Source organism: Pygocentrus nattereri, chromosome 3, assembly GCF_015220715.1.
Source record: "Pygocentrus nattereri isolate fPygNat1 chromosome 3, fPygNat1.pri, whole genome shotgun sequence".
NCBI classification, from domain to species: Eukaryota; Metazoa; Chordata; class Actinopteri; order Characiformes; family Serrasalmidae; genus Pygocentrus; species Pygocentrus nattereri.
Window position 1 is genome coordinate 19,260,458 of NC_051213.1, and position 26,990 is coordinate 19,287,447.

At 39.4% G+C, this 26,990-nt stretch overlaps 1 protein-coding gene across 1 annotated transcript in view; it reads right to left on the bottom strand.

Moving 5' to 3' along the window:
• ulk4 (unc-51 like kinase 4) overlaps positions 1–26,990 on the bottom strand; it is a 117,540-nt gene that overhangs the window by 45,234 nt on the left and 45,316 nt on the right. Inside the window, exons 23-31 of the mRNA XM_017700417.2 lie at positions 22,175–22,308; positions 21,420–21,541; positions 17,467–17,523; positions 17,247–17,298; positions 16,916–17,010; positions 13,841–13,892; positions 13,291–13,459; positions 13,056–13,148; positions 1,919–1,967 (exon numbers count right to left, since the gene is read on the bottom strand). Coding sequence (XP_017555906.1) covers positions 1,919–1,967; positions 13,056–13,148; positions 13,291–13,459; positions 13,841–13,892; positions 16,916–17,010; positions 17,247–17,298; positions 17,467–17,523; positions 21,420–21,541; positions 22,175–22,308 — 823 coding nt within the window. The remainder of the gene's footprint in view (positions 1–1,918; positions 1,968–13,055; positions 13,149–13,290; positions 13,460–13,840; positions 13,893–16,915; positions 17,011–17,246; positions 17,299–17,466; positions 17,524–21,419; positions 21,542–22,174; positions 22,309–26,990) is intronic.

The window sequence follows — 26,990 nt, forward strand, 5'->3', positions numbered from 1 at the left end:
ACTCAAAGTGTGCAGTGCTAACATGGTGGATTGAGGGCAGGGGAGGGTGACTGTTGACAGGCAATGCAAGTTTCTCTCTAATGAGAATGGAACCTGCTGTAGAAGTGGCCTCATATCTCTACTCCATTAACTCCACAACCCAATTACACATTACGCTCTGATAGGTCAGACCCTGAGTGCCTCATTTACATAATAGCTCAATGGAAGATGGGAAACCAGTTACGCAGGAGAAGGCTGGGTGGTGCACTTATGGTTTAATAGGGCTAATGTATTATTTCATGTCATTTTACCATGGTGTGAGCAATGTCCTTGTAGAATGTAGGTAATACGTTGTAAATTCATTTTCAATTATAAAACGGAGACTGTAAGGGACATCCAGACTCTAGGGGTATCTGTTAGAAATATTATACATATATATATATAAAAGCCTAAACAACCCTTTGCCTTTATCATAGTTTCCATTTGTTTGGGGAGACTAGTTTTGCGAAGAAATCTGCAGTTTTAGAACTTTTTGGAGTCATTTTGCATGTAAAAACGCCACAGGAGTATATTTTGTATTTGATTCTTGAGAAAATCAGCAAAAATCTCCCTGTCTGTATGCCTGGGTACTTCAGCACAAAAGCGACGCAGCATGGTAAGGAATGCAAAATGTTTGTGTGACATGTTTGTTTTTACAGTTAAGTTTCCATTTTTGAGAAAAAACACCTGTTGGCTCTTCATGGCTGCTTACAATGGATTTCATGGCAAGTATAAACAAAAGCATTGTTGTAAAATGTTTAAGAGCTGAATGTGCGACTGACACAAAGACCATACATTATCAGTAAAAGTAACCCCATAAATCCTGGCTTTTAAGTGAAAGTGGCCTATGATAAGTAATTAAGTAAAAAAACTGTCTTAATCTCAACACTGTGCTTGCTGTAGAATTAATTTCAAGTGTAGCTTGATTTTCTCCTATCTCTCAAAGATAAACGTTTTAGGTATTGCTTATCCGATGGTTTTGGTGATCTACTAGGTGTTCTAATTGGCAGTTTTAGAAATTGACATTGAATTTGATATACTTAGCATTTGAGGCTTTTGTGCAAGTTTTTTGTGTTTTCATCTCCTGACACTGAAAAATTAATAACTTGCACACCATGGCCCTTTTCACTGAAATGACAAAATTTGACTGTAATGAACAAAAGCATGCTCTCTGATCTGAACACACATATAAATGCTATGCCTACATTACACACAGCTCAGGGACTCCTCGTGTGTGATGCAGGGCTAACAACGTTTGTAATAGAATTTGTGAGGTTATTCCAAACAGACCTAATGAAATGTGAATTTTACGTGCAAACATTTAAAGTAATACACAAATGATGAACAGTTTTCGGGAGGTAATTTCCATATCAATAATGAAGTGATCCTTCATAGTCATCACAATTTTGAATCTATTTTGATTAGACATTGGACATTGCTGTACTCCAACAAAACAAGAATGTCTGATAATCTATCAAAGCATGTCTGCACTAGTAAACAAACAGTAACTGCACTTTAAACACAAAAACACACACTGTCCAAGGTCTGGTGTCATGCAGGAACAATAAGAGTGAAGTGTTGTGAATGAATACAAACTGTCATGCCTGTGTTTTAACCATTCAAAATGTCCTTTTTTGATGGAACTGCCCTTCAGTGGAAGTTCAGAACTGTATGCCTCTACTAATTTTAGCGACGCTGTGAGACTGATATCCTCAGGCCCCCATAAAAAGGTACACTACTTCTCTAGAGTAGTCTGGTCTGATTTCCATAAAGTTTACAATTTTCCGGGTGCTTTATTCTATATTAAATCTGGGTGGGAACCCCAAGGCAATAAATAAATCACCCTAACATACTGAGAGAAGATCCAGCCTAGAGGCCCTGAGAGCACTCACGCACTTACCGCTATGACTTGAAAGATGACAGGCAGTAGACGACTCTCTTTGACAAGCCTGTGCCAGAAGAGACAAACACATGCACACACACGCACACACACACACACACACACACACACACACACACAGAGTTAATACGTGAACCTTACATACACCACATTACACCAGGCCTACACTCCATCATCATTAAGGTGACACTCCTGTGTGCACTTGGGCTTTGGTACTGTACAAGAGTCCTAAAGTGTGAAAGCTCCACAATGCCAAGATCAGTCATGTGAGAAAATAACATTTGACTAATGCTGTGAGGAAAGAAATAAGAAAAAGAGACAAACAAAATGAAAAAAATGAAAAAAAAAGAAGTGACAAGGTTAATGAGAGCAGTATAAGGAGGCAAGGAGGCTGAGCATGTGACAGAGGAAGAAAAGGGAGAGGCAAAGGAAAACATTCATCCAACAGGCTTGGCACTGAGGAGTAATGCAAGTCTTTATTGAAAATGACTTGCCTCACTCTTTTATTGATTAAGCCCTTTGATTCACAACCAATTACCGTATGTATGCAAAGGTGCCCAAAGGAGAACGTCACCATGCTGGGAGAAAATGAGAGCTAAATTGTATAAAATTAGCTGAAGGGTCACACTATGAATATTAATTATGATGCTTGCCATGCATTAAACAATGATATATTGCATGGCTGGAAAGCATTTGTCCATTCCCCCCAGGACATGTCCTCTGTGGAGGAGGCTGCTAATGCTTCTGTGCTGTGTTTAAGGTGCAATACAAGAGAGGGCATGCTGCTCAGCACCTGAGATAAGACTGGCACAGATGCCTTCAGTAGTAAATCTCTCTCTAAATTGCTGCAGGAGCAAAAAAGCTGAAGTAAAGGAGATGGCTTTCCTTTTTGTGTTTGAAAGTCACATATAAGTTACAGCAACAGATTTTGACAGTTTGAAAACAAAAATGTTTAACTGTATTTGATGCATCTCTGCTCTGTAATTTAAAGCCACAGGGAGGGATCTGTAAAGTTTAAAGTTATATATACCACTGGGTATTTAATAAGTTATAGGTCCTTGCTAATATCCTGTTGTCAGTAACAATATAAATATTTCTGAGCCTAGTGTTTACTAACAAAAAATCTAAAACTCAAAAATTTGTAAAACGTTACTGAAAAAAGTTCTCCAATAAATAGGGAGTCTAATTCATGTTCTCAACAGACAAGTGCACATATGACAGATTAAGGCACATGTCATATCATAGCATTGTAACAAATTTTGACGAGTGAGCTGCCCAATATCTATATGAATATTTCTAAGCCCAGTGCATAGTGACAAAAAAAAACATAAAGAACAATGCTAACAAGAAGCATCTGAAGTCTAAATGTTCTTCTTTTAACTTTGACTATTAAGATAGCAGAAACTAACTTAGACTGATGAAGCACAGCACTGTTTTTGGATAGCATTTTATATTTTTAAGTTTCATGGCAACAGTTTTTGTTTTAGGTGTACTGAAAAAAGTTCACCAATAAAGTCTCATTTGTGTTCTCAACAGACAAGTGCACATTTGCATGTATGACAGATTAAGGGAATTGCCATATCATAGCTTTGTGACAAGTTAGACAAATATGAGCATGACGACAATTAGAGGTTTTCTAGGTCAGTTGTTTACTGCTGCCTTCTACTTCACTTGGGTTACCTGACAACCAATGTAAATAATGTTAATGGTAACCAGTGATATCCACAAAACTAAAATCCAAGCTGCACAGCTAGCATGCTTTCCCCAAATGTTCTGCTTTTCATGCGCTACACATGCAACATCACTGTCCCATGCTAGATTTCTGTGAAATGCCACCACAGACTTAAAATGATCAACTCTGATACCATTACCTGATCCATAATTAGCGGCTGATACTGCGTACAGACTAGTACATACCAACTGTATCCAACCAAGCTAACTTTCGATTCCTAGTTTCTGGTATTTCCAACTCTTTACAGGAGAAGTGTAACATCCTTTACTTTTAATGCAATTTCATGGCATTTATATTGGACTAATCATTAAATATTCACATAATGTAAAAAAACAGCTGCCGTGCTCAAACAACAAAGAAAAAAAAAAAAAGGAAAACCATTGAGATACTTGTTTTTTTTCTTTTGGACAGTGATGACATGGTTTAGTTGCTGCTGTGTGATGCAGCTGAATGGTGGAGGCACAGCTCAGGTGGGGCGTAGCAGATACACTAGCCTGACTCATGTTACGCTAAAGTCTATATCAAGGTTAAATGCTATTACCCTAGGAGACTGAGGGTTCCTTACATATGTTCCTCTAATGTTCGCTCCCTCCCTGTTACACTGTTTTGCGGCATACTGGTGTAACTGCTACCTATGGAGGAATTCCAAATGGTATATTATTCACTATAACTGACTTCCTACAAAATACTGGCATTGCAGATTCTGCCATGAGCATTTTCATTGCTGCTTGCCAACCCCCTGCTTTCCAAGTTCCATCTACTACTGTGCATCAATGCGTCGCTCAGCAATGCACAAGTACATCACAAATTGCTTTGTGGTGTAAGCATAGGTGCCCCTCACTGATACCGATACTGTGTGAGTATCGAGGCCGACACAGGCATTGATGCAGTGCAGCCGATGTGGTATCGCTATAACCCTAGTAAAAGCGTGACACTGATTCATATTAGGGAGCACCTCACTGGCCTTTTTCCTTTCTTGATCAATGAAAGAACTCATCTATCTGTCATCCTTCCCATAACATGCCCTGCACCATCATTTACCAATGTCGACTTACTCCGAGGGCCACAATCACAATCACTCATGCCTGCACACACACAGAGGAGACAGCAGAGTAAGCAGACCTGATGAATGGAGCTACTGCATCTTCCTGTCAGAGAGAAGAGGGGAGGGTTGATGGGAGCCTCTGCTCTGCACAGCCAACCATAAGCCTGTCTGTGGTGTGATTGTGCTCCATTAGCTCTTTAAGAGGTGAGCAGCCTTGTGGTCAGGTCGTCCATCTGTGTCTCTCAACGGCTACAAATGGGGTCAAGTGGAAGAGAGACAGCACAGGGTTGTCTGTGTGTACAGCCATCAGCCCACATTGCTTTCTGATCTTCCTATTACATTTACTGTTCTGTCTGTGAGCACAACCACATGACACTTGTACGCCACACACACTGATACAGCCAGGCTACTGTATAATAGTGGACCCAGTAAAGGCATGCTCAGCAAAACAATGAACCTAAGTCTATTATTGAGAGTTAAACTATCACTGGATATTAAGACATGCTTGACAGTGGACAACTGGCAACTAGGAGTGGGAATCACTAGGCCCCATAACATGATATTATTACCATGCTTGAGTCACAATGTCATTCTATAGTGATTTCTAAAGATTTGTGATAGACTAATTATTGCAATATTTTTAAATGACTTTTTCTTTTTTTTTACGTTTGACTATAAATTATACAAAAGCCAATTCCAAAAATGATGGGACACTAAATGAAATGTTATTGCTAAATAATGAAAATAAATAAATAACAGTAATATCTGTTTGACCTATAGAAAAAAAATAGGACAGGAGAATTTGACAACATATAATAATAATAATTTGGCAGGTGATCCTGTTTTGTTGCCATTCTTCCATATTCCAACACGGAGTCTGAAACCATACTGTGTAACCTAATTAGAATTAAGTAGCTGCTTGGATAAACGTACTTGGCAAATGTACCTTAACAGTTAAACAATTAAAATCTAGCTGATTTTAAATGGCGTGCATCGCTTAGCTATAGTATATTAGTTAGCTTTGAGCAGTGCTGGAGTGGAAGAGTGGTTTAGGTGCCACATCAGAAAAGCACTTCTGTACAGCTGAAAGTAAAGTACGTTTCATTGTTGTGATCCTCATCAGTGTCTATCAACAACAGTCTCTGACAGCAGGAATCACCTCCAATTCTAATGCATCCGAGGAGTTCATGTTCTAAATTATTTTTGCTGGTTGATTTATAGTCGAATTTCCTCAAAAAGCCAGACTTAAACTGTGATTTTTGAAATCTTGTTCTCTGGTGACTCAAGCTGCACATTTGATTAGACCACTGTGTATAGACAAAGCCTGCAATTTATATACTAACTGTACCAAACCACTCCTCTACGCAAAGTGTCTACGAACAATTTCAGACAAAGCTGTTTCATTCAAAACACGTGTGTGTCCTAGTACTGAACGGTAAAGTAAAAACGGTGTGAAACTGCACTGCAACAATGTTGCTAACTACTAAAACCAAACATTTCACACAGACATGTTCCTCTCTACAGGCAATTTCATGAAAACAATTAAAAAAAAAAAAAAAAAAAAATCAATGTATTAAAGTTTATACTTCACTACTCTATTCAGACAAATGTTGTTATTTTGGTTGGGTGTGGGTTGGTTGTGTTTAAAAACAGGCTAAAATCGTACAGTGTATTCTGGGTTGGAATGTTTCAGGCTTTGTGTCTGGCTGCCACGGCATCATTTACATTTACAGCATTTAGCAGACACTCTTATCCAGAGCGACTTGCAAGAAGTGGCATCAGGTTCAATCTTCTGCGGGAGAAGGCCCTCGTTCACTGCCAGCTTCAGTTTGCACATTGGCATGGCAGTGTACACTAAGCTTACACCATGGTATCACCTGGTATGAGATGTTGGTATTGGTGCCTTTTTAGAAGGTCAAGTACGAGTAAATGAGCGCAGTAACGGGCTGATACTCGATACCAGTATTTTGAGGACATATTTCGTAGATGTCCTCACACAGAACAACTATAGAATTAGGTGCATCAAGTCTTGACTTAATGACTTAGGACTCATTGCTATAAGAGCGTTCTTGCCTGGATGAAACCTCTGCATATGGGGCACTGGTGTTATTCACTACACAATCCTAATGCTGCTTCCAGACTGATAAACTAAGAAAATCACAGACTTTGGTGACTTTGCAAATAACTATCATAATTAAATTATAAAACATTGATACACTGAATTTGAGAATATTGACACTATTTTTTTTCAACCAAAATATCACAACACCATTTTGTAACAATTTTTCCTGCTCTGCTCTGAGCACATCACATTTCTATTGTCCTCTGTATTAAAATCCTGCCTTACTGCAGTCTGGGCTTTCACTGTGCCAAGTCCAAAGCAGCATTTTCATGGAAATGCGGAGTGCAAAGACTGGCATTTACACAGGTAAATGTCAGCCCAAAGACTCTGAAGCGGTTAATAAGAGAGAGAATGCACACAATCTCCATGGCTCCAGAGAACCTTTTGATGGGATCTGTAATCAGATGAGGAGGGAAGCCGATGGCATATGGCTCTCATTGCTCCCTTTAACTCTCGGAACGGCACACAACAACTACGGCATTTAGTGGCAGTCACGTGTTTTATCGGACCAACACTCTTTCATAAAAAAGGCTGCATGTGTGGAATGTAGGATGTCTCAACCAGTAAACCAATACTAAATACATTCTGTCTATTTCATTGGCATAATCGATTCATTACCCATCCATCTTTTTCTTGTGAAAAAATAAATGAACACAGGAAAGTTTTATTTCCTACCTTTACTGGAATTCCCATGTATGAAAATGCCTTGATGTACAACCCCAATTCCAATGAAGTTGGGACGTTGTGTAAAACATATAAAAACGATGATTTGCAAATCCTTTCAACCTATATTCAATTGTATACACTACAAAGACAATATATTTAATGTTCAAACGATAAACTTTATTGTTTTTTGCAAATATTCACTCATTTTGAATTTGATGCCTGCAACACGTTCCAAAGAAGTTGGGACAGGGGCATGTCTACCACTGTGTCACTGTGACGATGCTTCGCCGAACTCCGTGAGGAGACACGAAGTCACCGGGTAGGTTGTAGCTGAATGGGTTTGAGGAATGGAGATGCAGGCTGAAGATGGACCGACTCGGAATGATTCTTTGCAAACACTGGCGTGATTTATTTACAAAAGTGAAAACACAAAAGAAAACTGTCCAAACACAAAATAAACGATGGTTAAAATGTTGACCTGACTCAATAGAAGCACAGGTAAATATAAGTAGTCTTAGGCCGCAAGGCCATAAGACTAAATTGTCTAGCTTTGCTCTACTCCTCAATCTCCTCACAATCTGAGGTGAGTATCTGAGCTAGCCCCTCCCAGAACCTTTCCCTCACTTAGCCCCGCCCCTGCATTACCTGAGCTCTTCCATTCTCCTCAGCAGGGGTGTTGCTGTCCCACAAGTGTGGATTAAAAACAAGGATAAATAAAAGCACAACCGATATTACAAGGTCTCAAGATCCCATTACCGATAAAAGTGTCAAGCTGCAATATACACATTTGCTACGTTGTCTTACTCCACTTTCTGTGACATAGGCTACAGACATCACCCCTCTCATGAGCTAGCCGTGGGCCCTTCGACACATTCATGAGTGAGCTCTTTCTGCTTAGCCTCCCTTTTGCTGCCTCTGCAAGGTAACTGTCAACAGGTGAGTATCACAGGTAGGTGTTCAGGTAGGTATTGCACACACACAATCTCTGGTGATGGGCAACGCATCTGCCTCATCACAGTCACATCACCTTTCCTTTTAATAACACGCAATAAGCATTTGGGAACTGAGGACACTAATTATTGAAGCTTTGAAGGTGGAATTCTTTCCCATTCTAACTTGCAATCATGTGTAAGTACAGGCCACATGCTGTTGGCACACACAGCAAAAAAGAAGCAGCCCAGTTCATCTACAAAGGTATGGTCAGAACCAACATTACTTCACCAAACATCCAAAAGTGTCTTACACCACAAGCAGTAAATATCTGAATGAAATGAAATCTCATAATGGTCAACTCTAAGGAGAAATTAAGAAGATTCAAACAGACAAGAGACCTCTATAGAAACTTGCTTCACTGAGACACTAAATAAATGTTGATCTTTATTCACTTGTGATCTCCAGACGCAAGGGCAAAACCCAAAAACGTGAGAGCCTTTATAGAACAGAATATTGTTTTAGTAGCACTTGATCTGGTTTTATTACAAGCCAAATTATAAACTGAAAAAGTACAATAATAATAATAATAATAATAATAATAATAATAATAATAATGATAATACAAAATGTATGCAGCTGAATCGCCACTAGCAGATCAATGCATTGTGATGCAATGAAGAAAAGACGATGCTTGTGTGCTGAACCTGCTAACATCCCCAGTTTGCAATCTCATTTTGCCTCAAATCAATAAAGCTAAGGTCTGTACTTTTTTAGGACTTGATCAATCTACCAACCATCTAACCCACCCTGCGTCCATGGTTATCTATATGTTTTGCCCAGGAGCTGAGCGCCTGTGTGGTGCTGTCAGTGGTTGGCAGGTGAAGCTGCCATACCAAACCCACACACTAAAAGTTCTCAGTCCCAATCATCCCACAGACTCTCATTTTCTCTGTCTCAAACACACACACACACACACACACACACACACACACACACACACACACACACACACACACACACACACACCTTGTGACACCTCAGCTTGCTCAGTGTGGACATAGTCTGCTCCCACACACACCTTGTCCAGTCCAATAAGACTCCAGTAGGAGGCTTCAACAAAACTGCAGGGAACTGTGCCCAGGACATTGTCTCAGAATGCACTGGACCATAGCACATTCGAAGTATGCAGTTTAACAGGTCACGTACGTAATGATTAATAGAAACAGTTACAGCAGTGATTAAAATGCAGAAAGAAATCAGCAGTTTAAAAAAGATCTATGGTTTTGGTTTAAACAAAGTTGTAAACATTGGTCAGTAAACACAGAGCTCAGCAAGCTTGTTTATATGTCCATCAGAGCACACCATCAGGACCCAACCTATAAATATTTCCCTAGCAAACTTTCCTCCCCACCTAGGTAAAGGCAGATAAAGGTTATAGCATGCATAGTGTTAATATAAAGCCATTAACACCCAGCAGTGGTTTAGCTTCACATACTTAAGAGGAAACATATTCACCACAGCTTGCATAAAGGCAAAAGTGGCCAAAGGTTCTTGATAATTGGAAAGTTTGAACTGCTAACAGAACCGATAATGAAGAAAAGACGATGCTTGTGTGCTGAACCTGCTAATGTCCCCAATTTGCAATCTCATTTTGCCCGAAACCCATCAAGCGAAGGTCTGCGTTTTTTTTTAGGACTTTATCAAGCGGTGGCAAACCCAATTTAATTTCACTATTGTGAGCGTAATAGCTCCTCATAGACGCTGGGGTTGGGGGATGGGGGTGTAGATGGTGGCAACAGACGAATGTTCCCCGATTGCTGACATCAATTTGAATAGTTCAGCTGCACGGCGTGCTCTATCAGCACCAAGAAAGACAATGTGTAGAGAGGCCGGGAGGAGCCATTAGTGAAACAGCAGGGGGATAAGGAGGAGATAAGGGAAAAAACACACATACACACACACACACACCTCATGACCACATTCACACAGTGACTGCCCATCACTGCTTTAGCTCACATAGAGGGAGGTGGGAAAAAGGAAAGGGGGGGGAGATCAAGGAAAGTAATAAGCATAAAGACTATAAAAGACAGACCCTGAAAGAAACAACACTACACAATACCTGTTAACATCCATAAACACTGGCAGAATAAACAATGATGTCATCTACATGTGTAATATTCAACCCCAATTCCAATGAAGTTGGGATGTTGTGTAAAACATAAATAAAAACATTATACGATGATTTGCAAATCCTTTTCAACCTATATTCAATTGAATACACTACAAAGACAAGATATGTAATGTTCAAACTGATAAACTTCATTGTTTTTTGCAAACATTCACTCATTTTGAATTTGATGCCTGAAACACTTTCCAAAGAAGTTGGAACAGAAGCATGTTTACCACTGTGTTACATCAACTTTGCTTTTAACACTCAATAGCGTTTGGGAACTGAGGACACTAATTGTTGAAGCTTTGTAGGTGGAATTCTTTCCCATTCTTGCTTGATGTACAACTTCCGTTGCTCAACAGTCCGGGGTCTCTGTTGTTGTATTTTGCGCTTCATAATGCGCCACACATTTTCAGGTCTGGACTGCAGGCAGGCCAGTTTAGTACCACACTCTTTTACTACGAAGCAACACTGTTGTAACACGTACAGAATTGTCTTGCTGAAATAAGCAGGGACGTCCCTGAAAAAGACGTTGCTTGGATGGCAGCATTTGTTGCTCCAAAACCTCTATGTACCTTTCAGCATTAATGGTGCCTTCACAGATGTGCAAGTTACCCATGCCATGGGCACTAAAACAATTTGAAATGTGGACTCATCAGACCACAGGACACTTCCACTTTGCGTCAGTCCATCTCAGATGAGCTCGGGGCCCAGAGAAGCCAGCAGCGTTTCTGGGTGCTGTTGATATATGGCTTTTGCTTTGTGTTGATATATTGCATTCAAGTTTTAACTTGCACTTGTAGATGGAGCGACGAACTGTGTTCACTTGCAGTGGTTTTCTGAAGTGTTCCTGAGCCCATGTGGGAATATCCGTTACAGAATGATGTGGGTTTTTAATGCAGTGCTGCCTGAGGGCGTTCAATGTTGGTTTTCTGCCTTGCCGCTTACTTGCAGAGATTTGTCCAGATTCTCTGAATCTTTTGATGATATTATGGCCTGTAGATGATGAAATCCCTAAATTCTTTGCAAGTGCACGTAGAGAAATGTTGTTCTTAAACTGTTTGCTCACACAGTTTTTCAGAAAGTGGTGAACCTCACCCCATCCTTGCTTGTGAACGACTGAGCCTTTCAGGGATGCTCCCTTTATATCCAATCATGACACTCACCTGTTTCCAATTAACCTGTTCACCTGTGGAATGTTCCAAACAGGTGTTTTTTGAGCATTCCTCAACTTTCCCAGTCTTTTGTTGCCCCTGTCCCAACTTCTTTGGAACGTGTTGTAGGCATCAAATTCAAAATAAGTGAATATTTGCAAAAAACAATAAAATTAAATATTTTGTCTTTGTAGTGTATTCAATTGAATATAGGATGAAAAGGATTTGCAAATAATCGTATTCTGTTTTATTTATGTTTTACACAACATCCCAACTTCATTGGAATTGGGGTTGTCATTTTTATTCTCTAAACAGTAATGTAGCTTGTTGTCATACTTTAATGTCTTTTCTATTTTTCTTTCATATTTGTTGTCAAAGCAACAACACAGATGTGCTTTAGCTGCAGTCTCATGCAACAGCACTAAAGCCACAATATTAGTGCATTCTTGCCTGACCTACTTCCCCAACTACTGGATCAATAATCTAATAAAACCACATCCACACACACAAGAGAGGTTTGGCTACATGAAAAATACCCAAGTCCGAAGCTCACTCATTCTTTCTAATATATGATATTGTGAAACAACATCCCCCAAAACATTTTCAGCAAATATTCAACATTTAATAAAACATTTAATCAGCAGATAGATGTAACTGGGTTTTAACAACTTTTCTCCACTATGGCTAATAATTAAACCATAGGTCTCCAGTGTCAGCCCTGAAGGCCCAAAGCATAACACAGCCTAGCACTTTTTCTGCTCCAACACACCTGATTCAGCTCATCAGCTAATTATCAAGCATTTTGCTAGCTGAATCAACTGTGCTGCAGGCCTCCTGGCCTAAAACAGGAAAATTCTCTTGATGGGAAACTTTCTTCCTAGATCAAAAACCCATGGCTAGCCATAAAATCAATTGTTACAAATGATAAAGAATAAACACATGGCCGGTTTAATGAATTTGCTGTTATTATTATTCTTATTATTATTATGGAACCTTTTAAAAAAGTTCTTTAAACAGCCATATACAACAGGTTTTCAATCACAGAGAAAAAAAACATTTAACTATGTAAACTATGTAAACTATATGTGCATTCAAAAGGTTAAGTTACTGAAGATCTGATGGATCACTTTTTAAGGGTACAGGGATGCACAATGATATCCGAATCATATCGGTATCAGCAGAGCTGGGCTATTGTGCTAACATGTCTGCATTTCATTCATTCTACTGCATTTGTAGATAATATGTGCATGAGAACTGGATGCTGATATTATTATTATTACTATTATTGTTATTATTATTACTACTGGGGATTTACCTGTTGACAGGCGTGCTGTGTTCAGTAAGAGACCCCAGGAGTTTGAGAGCATAGACGGGTACTGGGTTAGGTTCCAGAAGTAGAGACTCGTACCTGAAGATCAGAGCAGTCACTAGCCTTAATGATGCTAACAGTAACAAAGCCACTCATTAGAAATACAATATTGATGATTATGCCTATTATTATTATTATTATTCTTGTTTCTAAAGAAATAGATGGCAGAGATGTGGCTCACTGCGGCAGGAGGTCCTCTGTAATGAGAGTCAGCAGGCGTGTGTTTGAGGAGCTGCCCTCTCCATCCCACGCTCCTCGTTTCTCTCCCTCTCCTTCTTCCACCGCCTCCTGGCTCAGCAACAGCAGGGTTATCTCTGACAGCACCCGCAAACTCACGATACGCCATTCCACTGGTACACACACACACATACACACAAACACACACAAAAAACCAGAGATGAGGTTCATCTCTGCAAGCAGATGTTACAGACATGTAAACATAAACATTCAGGATCCAAAAAGTGCAGATTTTGCCAGTAACAAACAGAACATGCATGTATTTATAAACTGGAACACCAAGAGAAGAAAAGCCCAGTGCCTCTAAGACTTAGGTAATGCATTTACAGATTCCAGAAAATAAGACACAAAGATACACTAATCTAAACCCATTATAAACAAACCATCGCAGTTATTCTTTGGCTAAGAATGAATAGAGCACTGCAGAATCAGGCCTGTACATGTAATGAGTTACTCTTTTGCCTGTCTACTGAACTAGCGGCAATGCAACTCACCATTCTTACTGAATGCCAAAGATGCCAAAGGCGGCAGGATCGTATCCACAACCTTGGAGAGTGAAAAAGTAGCACATTATTCACAAACCAAGAAAACCTCATCTATATAGGCCAACATAATTCATATTCGCAGTCATCTTCCCTACACACACATACACACACACTGACAAAAGTGAGAGAACTCAGGAGAGCTCCAATTTGCATGGAAATGTGATGTCAGCTCTGCCACTTTGATCATGGAGAGTCCATTACAACAAAAGGCCTTACGCCAGCTCTTTTGAAAATTACAATTGTGTTTTATGATTATTACCAAGTAGAATCATCTCCATAGAAACAAATGCTGCATACAGGTGGCTTAATGTGGACAGCTATGGGCATCTTTCCAACAAAGGATTTCATTCTGACACTCAAAGTGAGACGAATGGTGAGAAAATACATTACACAAAGGTTATCTTTTTATGATTTTACATGCCTGTTGTCTGCCATTTATATTATGTTATTCAAATGTAGAGTACATACACTAGATCTGAATTATGCCTTTCATGTCTGTGGGTTCAGCTATAACTTTTGTCAGTAGTAAAGCTTTTGAATCTCCTATTCCATAGGGAAAATGCAATATGATGTGGGCCATGTGTTAAAAACATGTACATCCCTAGTAATTCTTCATGGATTCAGAGTAGCTCTGAAGTATATTTACTTCTTTTCTGTAAATATCCAGTATTTAGAGGCATATGGCAAACTTTTGTCTATAACCTTCACACTCATCAGTGTCTTTGCTGTGTCCCAAAGCAGACACACTTCTTTTTACAGGCGTGCAGTGCATTCACAGAGAGCCAGCCCTGACAACAGGGAATAGGATCTAATGACTTCTGGCGAACTGTAATTAAGGTGCCTTCTCCTATTACAGAGTATCAGAGGGCTGCCTCATCTCAAAGCTTCCTGATGCATTGCTTCTACCCAAAGCACATCAATACTCATTAAAAAAGCCCCAGACAGGCACACAAACATACATACATTTACATGCACGCACACACACTGCTGGCTTTGCAGTGTGGTGAGCGATTTCCTGTTGCTGAGAGTTAGTGAGAACAATAGTAGTGGGCAGTGTGAAAGCTTGGCCTCAGTTTGAGCTCTCTCAGCCATGAAGATGTGCTGTGGACAGCACCCTGACTATACTCATGTGGACTTCAAAATTATTAAATTTGAATTTAATACTAATTCAGAACTACTCCCCATAAGGAACATATAGATGACCACAATGTACATAGTTTACAGTACTATTTTACTCACTACTAATGTGAAAAGCAGTAAATCCTGTCTTACTGTGTCATACTAAAAGAAAATGAGTTGTATACTGCCTCTTTCCTAAAATGAGGGGTCTGGTTGTGGAGTATACCTTACCAATACCATCATAGGAAAGGTCTACGATGACTGCATCCTAGTTGTGCAGGTAAGTACTGTATAGACGAGATATTCCTAACAGGAGAGTGAATAAATACCTTCCTCACAGTGCCCAGAGAACAGGATAGCACAGTGAGTCGAAACAAGTAGGCACACCAGCAATTACTTGTAAATGCAACAGAAAGGAATGAAATGGCCTAGAAGCTTGCTGTTTGTTCATGTGCCTGGTCATATTAAGCACAATTCTGCATATATCATTTAAAAGATTAGATTCTTCTTTTCCTGTAGCCTTCCATGGAAATCTAATGTCTTTTGCCTGCCTCTAAAATGTCATTTTGAGTTCTGGCTATGTCAATGTGCATCAGCAGGTGGAAAAAAAATATTAACCAATAACATCATGTTTCCACCAACTCCTTTTATCAGTGAGTAAAAATGTTTGGCTTGCTCAAAGACCATTCCTGATTTCACATTAAATCACAGTACTGAAGAAAACTGGCTTATGATTTCCTATTCACATTGTGTTTCCTTTGCAAAAAGGCCAAGAAAACAACCACTGGGGAGACAGTGTGGGAGAAAACAGGATAGGAAGGATAAGGACATGGAAAAGGAGGAGAGACCATATAAGATAGCACAAAAAGCAAAAATTGCTTTTTAATAGAATCGCAACATGATGGCAAAGAAGTGAATTTGTGCCCTTGTCATATTCTAATGCAGCTTTGGGCTGATAAAATGTTTTGCCATTCTAATACAAACACAGTAACGAATTACTGTGAGAGTTCCATCTGGACAGAATGGATTAGAGTTCTGACAAAGAACATAATCATTGTAGTTCTTCACAGTATGGACATAGGTTAGAACCATCATCATCATCATCATCATCATCATCATCATCATCTTTAACCACTTAGTCTCATGAGAACCACAATATAAGGTAGCGGTTGGGAGAGCAGAGAATCCCAAACGACCCTGACCCCCGCCACTTCCTCCAGCTCATTCTGGGGGACCCCAAGCCGCTCCCAGGCCTCATCCCAGTAGGTAGTGCCTGGTATATCCCCACTGAGAGGCGTCCATGGGCCAATTCTGATCAGATGCCCGAACCACCTCAACTGGCTCCTCTCTATGCGGAGGAACAACGGCTCTACATTGAGCTCCTCCTGAATGACTGAGCTGCTCACTCTATCAAGTAGAGTGTAGCCCACCACCCTGTGAAGAAAGCTTGTTTCTTGTATTCGCGATTTCATTCTTTTGGTTTTCCAACGGCTCATGAACATAGGGGAGGGTCGGGATGTAGACTGACCAGTAAACAGAAAGTTTTGCCTTATGGCTTAGCTCCCTCTTCACCACTACAGTCCGGTACAGTGGCCACATTAGTGCTGCTGCTTGTCCCAGCTTCCTGCCAATCTCACGATTAGGTTAGAACCATTTTTCTTGTTTACAACAAAGAATCAAGTAAGTATAGTGATGCACCGACATCTTGATACTGAATTTGTTTCCTATTAATAATACTTCTATTATTTGGTAATAGTTTTTTTTTTGCTTAGGGCTAGATTTATCAAGACAGCATGTTTATGTGTCTTACTTCAGCATATTAACAAGATGTGCTGTACATGGCTATCTAGCTCATAGTTACTGGGTTGTCTGCTGCAATTGCTGAGTGTCAGGCTGAGTACTCACTGTGCAGTGGTGTGTGCTCAGAAGAGCTGGATGCTGGGAAATAGCCTCTACTGCAGACAGTGTGTTCCTGATCAATTCCTCAGATGCTGCTTGCCCTGCTCATGAGAAGAGACAAGCTTTAGGTGGGTCAAGTACTGGACAACACTCTTGGATAGATTTCTTTGAAGCAACTGACAGATTTTTCTGATGTTTTTTTACTCTACTTATTTTTCGATTCCACATACTGAAAGATATACTATGTCAGAGACACAAATTTGACATCAAGTGACAGATGTACAAAAGGAATGGTCAAATTATGCTGTTACTAGTATATTTCAGAGGAAAAACATACCTATAGCACTTCCCAAGCTGGTCTCATTGGCGTCAATAGACGTAATGTGATTCTTCCCAAAAGTAAAAGAGATGGTGATGTTGCAACACTCAAGCATGACAATCAACTCACTCTCTAACACTGAGCTACATGAGAGCAAAAAGAACATTTATAAGATGACATCTCTTTAATGTATCTGTTTCAACAAGATTATTTGAACTGAAGTGATACAGCCACTCACCAGCAGTGCTCCGAATTTAATGAGAAACTCCTCATTCACCACCTGAGGCCTGAAAACCTGCCAAACCAATCGAATGAGATTAGACAGCAGCCCACTTTAAATGACTCCCTATTATTTCCCAACACTTAGAGTGTTCTCACTGTGAGTAAAGCATGGGTCCTCAGACAGTGTAAGTAGTTCTAGCCAACTAACTAATCTAGTGTTGCCTAGTGTTGATTTTCATTCAATTTCAGTCAGACACAGCCCACTGTACCATAGCAATAGCATAGTTTCATTAAAGACAGCTGATTTTTTTTTTTTTTAAACATTACAAGGTTGTTAAAGAGTTAAACTATGTATATTACCACATATATGCTAACATTGCTGCACACTGAATTGACATCATAAAACTGGCGCCCTCACAAAAAAAAAAACTGTGTGCCAACCAGAAAGCCAATTAAGCTAGTCAAGTAAATATTTTTGTTAACCACCAGCCACAACTGTAGCAATTTTCAGAAACTATTGATTTGGAGGAAATCTGCTAAGAGGTCTTAATATGGCAAGAAGACCTAATTATTTTTAGGATTTATTTACTTATTGTTCCCAAACAGAGAATCTGGGCTCAAGCTGTTATATAAGTCACATAGAGAGCTGGTAAATTTCACAACAATGACCATTCTGCTTATCTGGCTGAGTCTATGGTCTCGGAACACTTGTCTAACAGTCATAAGCAGTCAAAAACACTGTTAATAAAGTCTCATGGTGCTGTCAGCCACGTCAGCATGCTCTTCCACAATTTTCCAGATGCTTGAGTGCAGCAGAAAGCTCTGGTGAGGGATGGAGTGCATCAGAACTGGAAGTCTGCTGTAAGAGGTAGGGCTGAGGCAGCTCAGGCGTGTTCGTTCAGTAGCATGACCATGATAGAGAGGGAGCGGTCATAGCCGCTGAGGGGAGTGAGAGGTCAAGCTCGTCAGTAAGAGATTGAAGCTTTGTGCTGTGTGAGTCACAGTGCAGCTGACCTGCAGTATGACCTGAGTGACTGATGAATGTTCTGAGTGTGTGCTGTCAACACTGCAACAGGCCACAGAGATGATGGGAGACAGATGAGACTGGACTGAGGGCCCTTGACATGAATGTATGTATGGATACACACACACACACACACACACACACACACACACACAGAAACAGAGTCTTTTAAAAAAAAACACATATTATTCTTAAATCTACTTACACTGAATCTACAGTGTTGATTATCCTTTTAAATAAAAGATCTTATCATCTCTCAACATTACATAATACTTAAGATGTAATTAAAGAAGTTCAAAGTAGACTGAAGTAGTCATACAAACACTAGAATCTGCAAGGCTTTAGTCTAGCTAAACACAGCCCTAGTTTATGCTGCCCATGCATGCTAGCATTATGATTTGATTAGCCTATAAAGAAGACATGTGGACACAAGCCACTTTGAATGACTTTGTTTCTATCTTAGTGAATCAATTATACAGAAGAAAAAAAAAAATCAACAGAATTTCCCTTTAATGATAAACTGCAAAAAAACTTTAATGTGCATTTTTAATGTGTAGGGGTTTCTTTTAATAGGGGTAACTATTAATTAAATTTTGATATCCAGTTATCATGAAAAATTAAATTCAGTTCACTTCTCTTTATACTGCTTTTTATAACAGATGTTGTCACAAAGCACCTTTACAGAAATCTGTGTCCAAACCACAAAAAGCAAACTTAGGGCAACAGTGGCAAGGAGGGAATAGTTTTATGTACAATACTGTGCAAAATCAGAGGCCACCCTTAATTTATTTCATTTATTTAATCAGCCAGGTACAAGCTCTTAATCTTTTAGAGACTAGAGACAAGATAATCCACTTCCATTAGGTATAAAATTATTTCCATAAGGAAAGGAAAAGTCAAATGAAAATAAGGGGAAACACAGGCGTTTCTATAACTGGAGTTTAAAAAAATCTTAAAAGATGTAAAGAAAACGAACTGCCTATCAACTGTGCAAGTTGTTAGACCAACAAAACTGTCACCACCAGATAAACTGTACCTCAAATCTTTCATCTTTGATTGAGAGAGGGGAAAAAATCAAGCTCACTCTTGCTTCAGATCTGGAAAAATCCAGAGGTGTTCCATCCATCCATACACTGTGAGAAGACAACTCAACACTGAGTCTGAAAAGATGTGTAGCCGCAAAATAAAAGGAAATTTGTAAAACAAATAAAGAAGCTGCTGGTACTCTCAGAACAACAAACTGGCCACCCCAGATTGCAGACCTTAACATCACTGAATGTGTTTGGACATAAAGACATAAATGCAATCAACTTCTAAGACTGAATTTTGATGGTGTTGAAAAATATCAGTGCAGATTTCTTTGAAAAACTGAAAGCAATTATCCTAAAAAGAATTGAGCATACATACTAAATACTGTCTAGTTGATGAGGCTTCTGTGTAAGTTTCCTGCCGTTTTCCTAACCTTAAAAATGAAAACATGTACTTGGATGGACAAATGGATGATTTGGCTGGAAATTAAATAAATGAGTGGTATTCTCTGACTTTTGCACAGTATCGTCTATTTTAGTGTACACTTTTAACTACTGCTGTTATTAGGCTTATGTTATAAGAGAATTAATTTCTATTACGTTTTATTATTGATTTAAGCTCTAATAATAATATATTGTTTTACCAGTACGATGTACTGTCCCCACCCCTATCCACACACACACACACACACACACACACACACACACACACACTTTCTAAACCTCATATGATTCCACAGAACCCTGTGTGCATTACAAGCTCAGCTTCAGGGCATATGAAGCCAACAAAGCCTTTGAGATAGAGAGCAGCACCAATTCCTGTTGGCATTTCCGGCCATGCCCTCCAGCAAATTCTTTAATATCAGTCAATCAACACATGCACAGGCCACTTGTGCGCACATACATATACACATGTTGCAAATGCACAGAACACATTAAAAGAGCAAACATTACCCATGGCAGTTCTCCTGTAATGGTCGCCATCTTAATGTAACCTCTTCAAATGAGCTAATGACAGTGGAACCATCAGAGCGACAAGCTATTACTCCCAAAATGAGACCACTCAATTTGCCACTGCTGATGGAGGTTGAGTCTCCATGGCAAATCGGGACCAAATGGAGAAGGGTATTTAATCAGCAGCTAGGTCTCATCGACTCAGCTTAGTGACAAACATCTCACAGGGTGAGAGAAAGATCCCTTCTTATTAATTTCAGCACAACTGAGTGTGTCAGCAGTAAATCCAATTTCGCACCAATGGGTAACTGACAATAATCTGTGCGTGTGTGCGCACAAGTGTGGCTGCAGGGAGAGAGCAATTTGAGAAAAGATCAACCTTTAATGCATCATTTCACTCTGACATGCTCACACATCTCTCCTTGACACTGCACTCCACGATTACAGGCAATGAAAAGAAACCGGATATTAAAAGACCTCTCTTTTATTGCTCTGCAGGTGAAGATGTGACATTGAAGTGTATGTTTTCTTTTTTTGCTTCTTTCACACATGAACATCTGTCAATTTGTTTTGTGTTTTTAAAGCATAGGATATATGACAAAAGTTTACATGACATTTATTCACAAACCTTTGTGCAGGAGCAGACCCATATCCTTATTTTTTGTCATGTGACATTTATTTGAGACCAAATTTCTCTGCATAACACAAATATAATTAGATCTAAAAGATTATTAAAATGACCTTAAGAAAACAGTGCCTCTACAAAGCCCACAACATAAGCCGTGGTCCTCTCTTCAGGTGGGGATAACAGCATTCTGCTGGCCAGTATGTCATGTTTTTATGCCACGGATATGAACAAAATTACTTTTTATGTACCCTTGTACAATAAACAATCTTGGGTTATTGTATTATGACAGCAATGATATACAGGTGCACACAACTGAACCCAGCACTAACACCCACCTGTGAGGTAAATAAGTGCAGCACCACAGCCATCATAGGGAGACTTTGTTTGAGCTGGCGAGTCTGGGCAGCAGAAGGATGTTTCCTTCCAACAATGCTTCCTAAAGCTGACAGGATATCATCTACAGAAAGCCGAGAGAGAGAGAGAGAGAGAGAGAGAGAGAGAGAGAGAGAGAGAGAGAGAGAGAGAGAGAGAGAGAGAGAGAGAGAAAAAGAGAGAGAAAAAAAGAGAGAAAAAAAGAGAGAGAGATTATAAAATGCCAATTCTGATTAATAACAAACTAAAAGAAAACTTAAACTACTCAAAAAGCCTTCCAGTTGGCGCAGGCCTCAGACTTGTACAACACGTAGCCCATGTCCATTGCATCAGGACTAAACTTTTCTGTGGAAAGACATGAACCCGTCTAGGGACAGCAGTGCTGATGAACAAATGAAACTTCAGGAAGGGGTCGATATGTGACCCCTCCTGTGCCCAAATTCAATCAGGAAGGTAATTAAAAAGAGAGGCAGATCAAATTAGACACCAAAGCCATTGACGCTCACTCTCATCACTCCTGTCCCATTCTCCTTGACTCGTTTACTTCTATTCTTTTGCTCCTTTCCTCTCAATTATCTAATTTTCATTCCCCCCCTGCTTCCTTCTTTTTCGCCACTTCTTCCCTTCCATTCCTCTGCTTTTACCCCCCACTACCACCACCAATATCCCTACCTTCCTGTCTTTCTCTCTCTTTTTGGGTGTAATGTGATTGATTTACCCAGGATGGCTGGAAGCTCTCGCACGGTGTGACGGATGAATAGGGCCAGGCATTTTGACAGGTATTCATTGCTGCTTTGTTGCTCCTTCCCTGGCGTGGCCTTTCGGATGTCTCTCTCAATGTACATCACCAGCCTGAGCGAGAGAGAGGCCAGAAAGACATTATTATTCAGCTCGGAGACACACAGCACGGGAATAATACCAGCAAACACAGAGAAGATGCATTTCATCAATTACACTTCATGCCTGGAGAGGGAATGAGACTGAAAGGAAATAGTGTTGATTCCCAGCAATGCTTAGAAGAAAATATTGTATTTTGTTTTCTGTAAAGTATTTGTAAACTTGTAATGCCAAAAAAAAAAGCCATTCAAATATTTTTACTGCAACTATCAACAACAGTTGAAAAACATGTCAAAGGACCAAATATCAATTTCACACCATTGATTTAATCTTTTTGATACATCAGTGTTTTAGAATAAAATTATACTTTTTAATGTTACAGCCCCACTTTTGGTTAACATTTGGTGACTTCTACAATTTTGTTAGTTACATTAGGGAATGACAAAGTCATACTTGGCTCACTTGACTCTTGAGTCAGAATGTATAAATTAACACAAAAATCAGATGTAAGTGAAAAATGTAAGCATATTGATTATAACCACAAGGCAAAGGCAAAACACATCAGAGAAAAAAAAAAACACAGAAAATCTCATGGAACATGGCGGAAGTCATGCTTCAGTACAGGGTCTTGGAAACTGGCCAACTCAGCATTTTCGGTGTTTTAAAAGTACCTTAAAAATAGTGCAATAATTCAAGAATCAGGTTTCCCAACATAAAATAAAAAGAATTAATGATCTACAGTATACAATGTCATTAAATCATTCAGAGAACCCAAAAAAATCTCTGTATGCAAGGGACAAGGCCAAAAAACAATACTGACTGACTGATCTTTAGGCCCTCAGGCTGAACTGCATTAAAAACAGACACAATTCTGTAGTGGAAATCACTGCATGGACTGAGGATCCATAAATGCAAGTTAAAACTCTACCAGGAAAAAATGAAGAAAAAAAAAAGTATGTATGGGGGGGTGGGGGGGTGGGGGGGGGGGGTGCTGGAGCCTATCCCAGCAGTCTTCGAGCAGAAGGCAGGATACACCCTGGACAGGTCAGACAGACAGACACAGATAGTCACTCACACATTCACACCCAGGGGCAATTTAGCATGTCCAATCAACCTGACTGCATGTCTTTGGACTGTGGGAGGAAACCCACGCAGACACAGGGAGAACATGCAAACTCCAGACAGAGAGGAACCTTGTCACCCGGCCAGGGAATCGAACCCAGGCCCACCTAGTTGTGAGGTGACAGCGCTACCCACACATACACACACACACACACACACACACACACACACACACACACACACACAATTATTTTTGGAAACCATGGACGGCACGTCCTGCGGACTAAAGAATAGCGAGACCATACAGCTTGTTTTCAGCCGGCGCACAGTTTAAAAGCCAGCATACGTGATGTGTAGAGGTTTTGGAGTTACATATGCTGCCATCCACATGATGTCTTTTTGAGGGAAAAGAGGAGGTTAAAAGAAGAGTGGTAAACATGGCCCCGTCCTAACTTTTCTGAAATGTGTTTCTGGCATCAAATTCAAAATGGGCATTTTTTAAAAAACAATACAATTTCTCAGTTTTAAGATTTGATGTGTTGTGCTGTATATTTCATTTAAAATAGTACAAAGACATCATTGCATTGTGCGTGTTTTGTTTTTTTTCATTTTGGGAAAATGGTTGTACAAAATAATTATATCTAACTGACTACACTACTAGCTGTCCACAAGCTATAAAATTGCATGCATCTGAAATCATTAGGCAACAGAAATCATTCAAATACAGCTTCACATTGACCAAATTCAGGATTTTCACAAATTTATGAAAGGTGTTCACAGTATGTTCACAGCTGTATAATTTCATTGCTCTTCATGTGCTTGAAATAATTGTTTTTCCAGTTTCTTCATTTGGGTATTGCTAGCAGGGGTGTTGGGTTCTGGGGAGGAAAAGAATGTCAGAAGCAATCTGCTGCTGACTGACTGCTCTGCCTCTCTCACTTTTCTGCAGGAAGGTGAGAGTGTCAGAGGGTGAGAGTGTGCAGAGTGAAACTGGGAGAATCACAGCTCCACAGCTGACAGTCTGCTGCAGCCTTGGGGCTCGTGCTTATTAAGAGGCACTGTTAATTAGCTTGTTTCCAACCAGCACAGCACAGTTCAATGCAATCACTGCCTCAACTTCTCCCTGCCAGACACAGATTCACACTCTCTCTCTTACACACATACACATGTGCACATGCACATACACACACAGTGCTCTGCTGAGGCGCATCTCTCAAATTAGACACAGTTGAAAAAGCAAACAGGGAGAAAATTGCACAGAGCAACTCCAGCATCATTGAGCAGTGCACCCAGCAATAATACTGGAGCTGAAAGTAAAGCTGCATTAGAACAGGAGGACTGGAGGGACTAAGCAGAGCAGGCAAGATTAGCAGAGCTGTGACTGAGGAATTAAGCACTTATCCAACACACAGAGTCAAAATGAATGTCAGGACAAGTGTTCAAACAACTGGGATTACAATCGTGATCACTAAGAAAGGAAAGACAAAGCCTTAAGAGTACCATGGCAACGGTGTATAAAAATCATAATGAAATCAATGACAGACAAAATACATGTTACCCTTCTACTAAAAGACAACATATTCAACATAACCATAAACTAAATATTGAGTAGGAATTCCACTCATTTTCCAAAATTTCTGAATAATTCCAGCATTGAAAATGTCATTCAGAGCAGTTAAATGTAGAGCCATTAAAATATAGCCATTTTATTTACTATCCAAAATGACCACTGAAATTCTGAGTTTTTAAATGTAATACTGATAATAGCAAAACAGCATTACGTTTTCTATAGGAACTATTTTGCCATAAAACACCCTGCACATACCCCTCCACTGTGAATGAATTTAAAAATCCAAAACCCCTTAAACCAAATGCATATTGTAAAATTATCATAAAACAACATCTCAGGCATCAGCAGCACATTAGCAATTATTTTATGTAATAACTCTGTGTGACGTAACTTTTAGAGGCATTAAATGCGTCAGATGTTTAATTCCCATCATCTCAACTATGAACAATCCTGACTCGCCAAGCTTCTCTTGACTGGAGCATTTTACACCAAACCACTCTGAAAGACTTGGTTTACATCTTAACCATTTAGTAATGCAGATTCCCCTTTAAGTAGCCTTAACTGAAACTGTAAATGCTACCTAGCCCTCTGCTTGTAAGACATGCACAATAAATTTTCATTTTATTTGTGTCTGCTAATGTTATAGGGGCTTTTGTGCATTGAATTTATGTGTCTTGAGTCCTAATGTGTTAAAATGCCACAACCAATTTAGATGATCACTCAGAGATTTACAAGTGATTTCAGTTTAGAGCTAAAAGCACTTTTTCACAATTATGCAAGAAACAACAAGTATTTTTGATGCAGATTCCATCTCCTAAAAAAGCACAGCACTGCCAACATCAAAACACATTGTTCACCTGTACAAAAGAAGACTTTGAGTGTACTGTGTTGCTTTCTTCTTGCCAAGATAAACACAAATCATGCTGAAAAACAGCAACACAGATAAAAGAAGCTTAATAGGTTAATGCAAAAAGATAGACTTATATGGTGAACGTGAACTAAACATGAAAATTAACATTTCGATTAACTTGTTACACACTTCTATAATTTTTGGATTAACACCGTAGTCCATGCAGTTACTGGATAACAAGCCTGGAGATGTAATAAGATTTTAAGGGGTTAACCTGTAATAAATGCAACATAAGGGCCAGTCAGTCATCTCGGTCGCCTTAAAACAAAATCGCACATGGAGACTTTTCAATTAAAATAGAAATGTGGTGAAATCAAAAATGGAGAATACTTTACTTTGATGATCATCTTTGCTGTAGGATGGGAAGTCACAGTCTTCTAATTTTCATTTTTTCTTCAGCAGAACTGTTCTCTAGGGGTCAGGCAGTGCAGTGCTCTTGTCTAATTTAAAAGCCGCTTTAAAGTAATGCTCTTCTTTTATAATCTAGGGTGCAATGCAAGGAGAAAGTGTGCTTAGGTGTGTAATTTACCTGATTGAGTCAAGTTCAAAGGAATAATTCCAGCCCTTTCTCAGTGCTCATAAATGACAAGAGTGTCAATGTATTTCTGTAGACTATATTGGATGAGTAATACAACAGCCATGTCTAATCTCATTTGAACAGATGTCAATCAATGACACAGACTCTCAATGTTCAAGAGACAAAATTATTGAAGCTCTAGGATAATGTTAAACCAGTTCTAATTAATTTTTGCCTTAAATAGCCTCTCCTTTTCCATGGTTATGACTGGAACAGCTCTTAGGTTTCTAAACATTTTATGTAATTCAACTACAGCAAAATCATGGCTAACAAGCACTCAACTGATATGCTCAAATCATCTGCCCAGCGTTCAGCTATACATATGAAGCCTTCAGTACAAGGATTTTAACTGCAGCCAAGATTCAAAATCAACTGGAATTTACTTAGCTCTACTGTGATACTGGTCTTTTTAATACTGATATTGCAGAACGCTACAATAAGCAAATCTAACTATAACTAAGCTATCTAAACAATCACAACATTCCACGTCACACATCCTGATGACTGGTTTAGTGGGTGTTTCAATCATATATGCATACAAAATATATAGATAGTACTTGCTCCATATCATGCAGCCC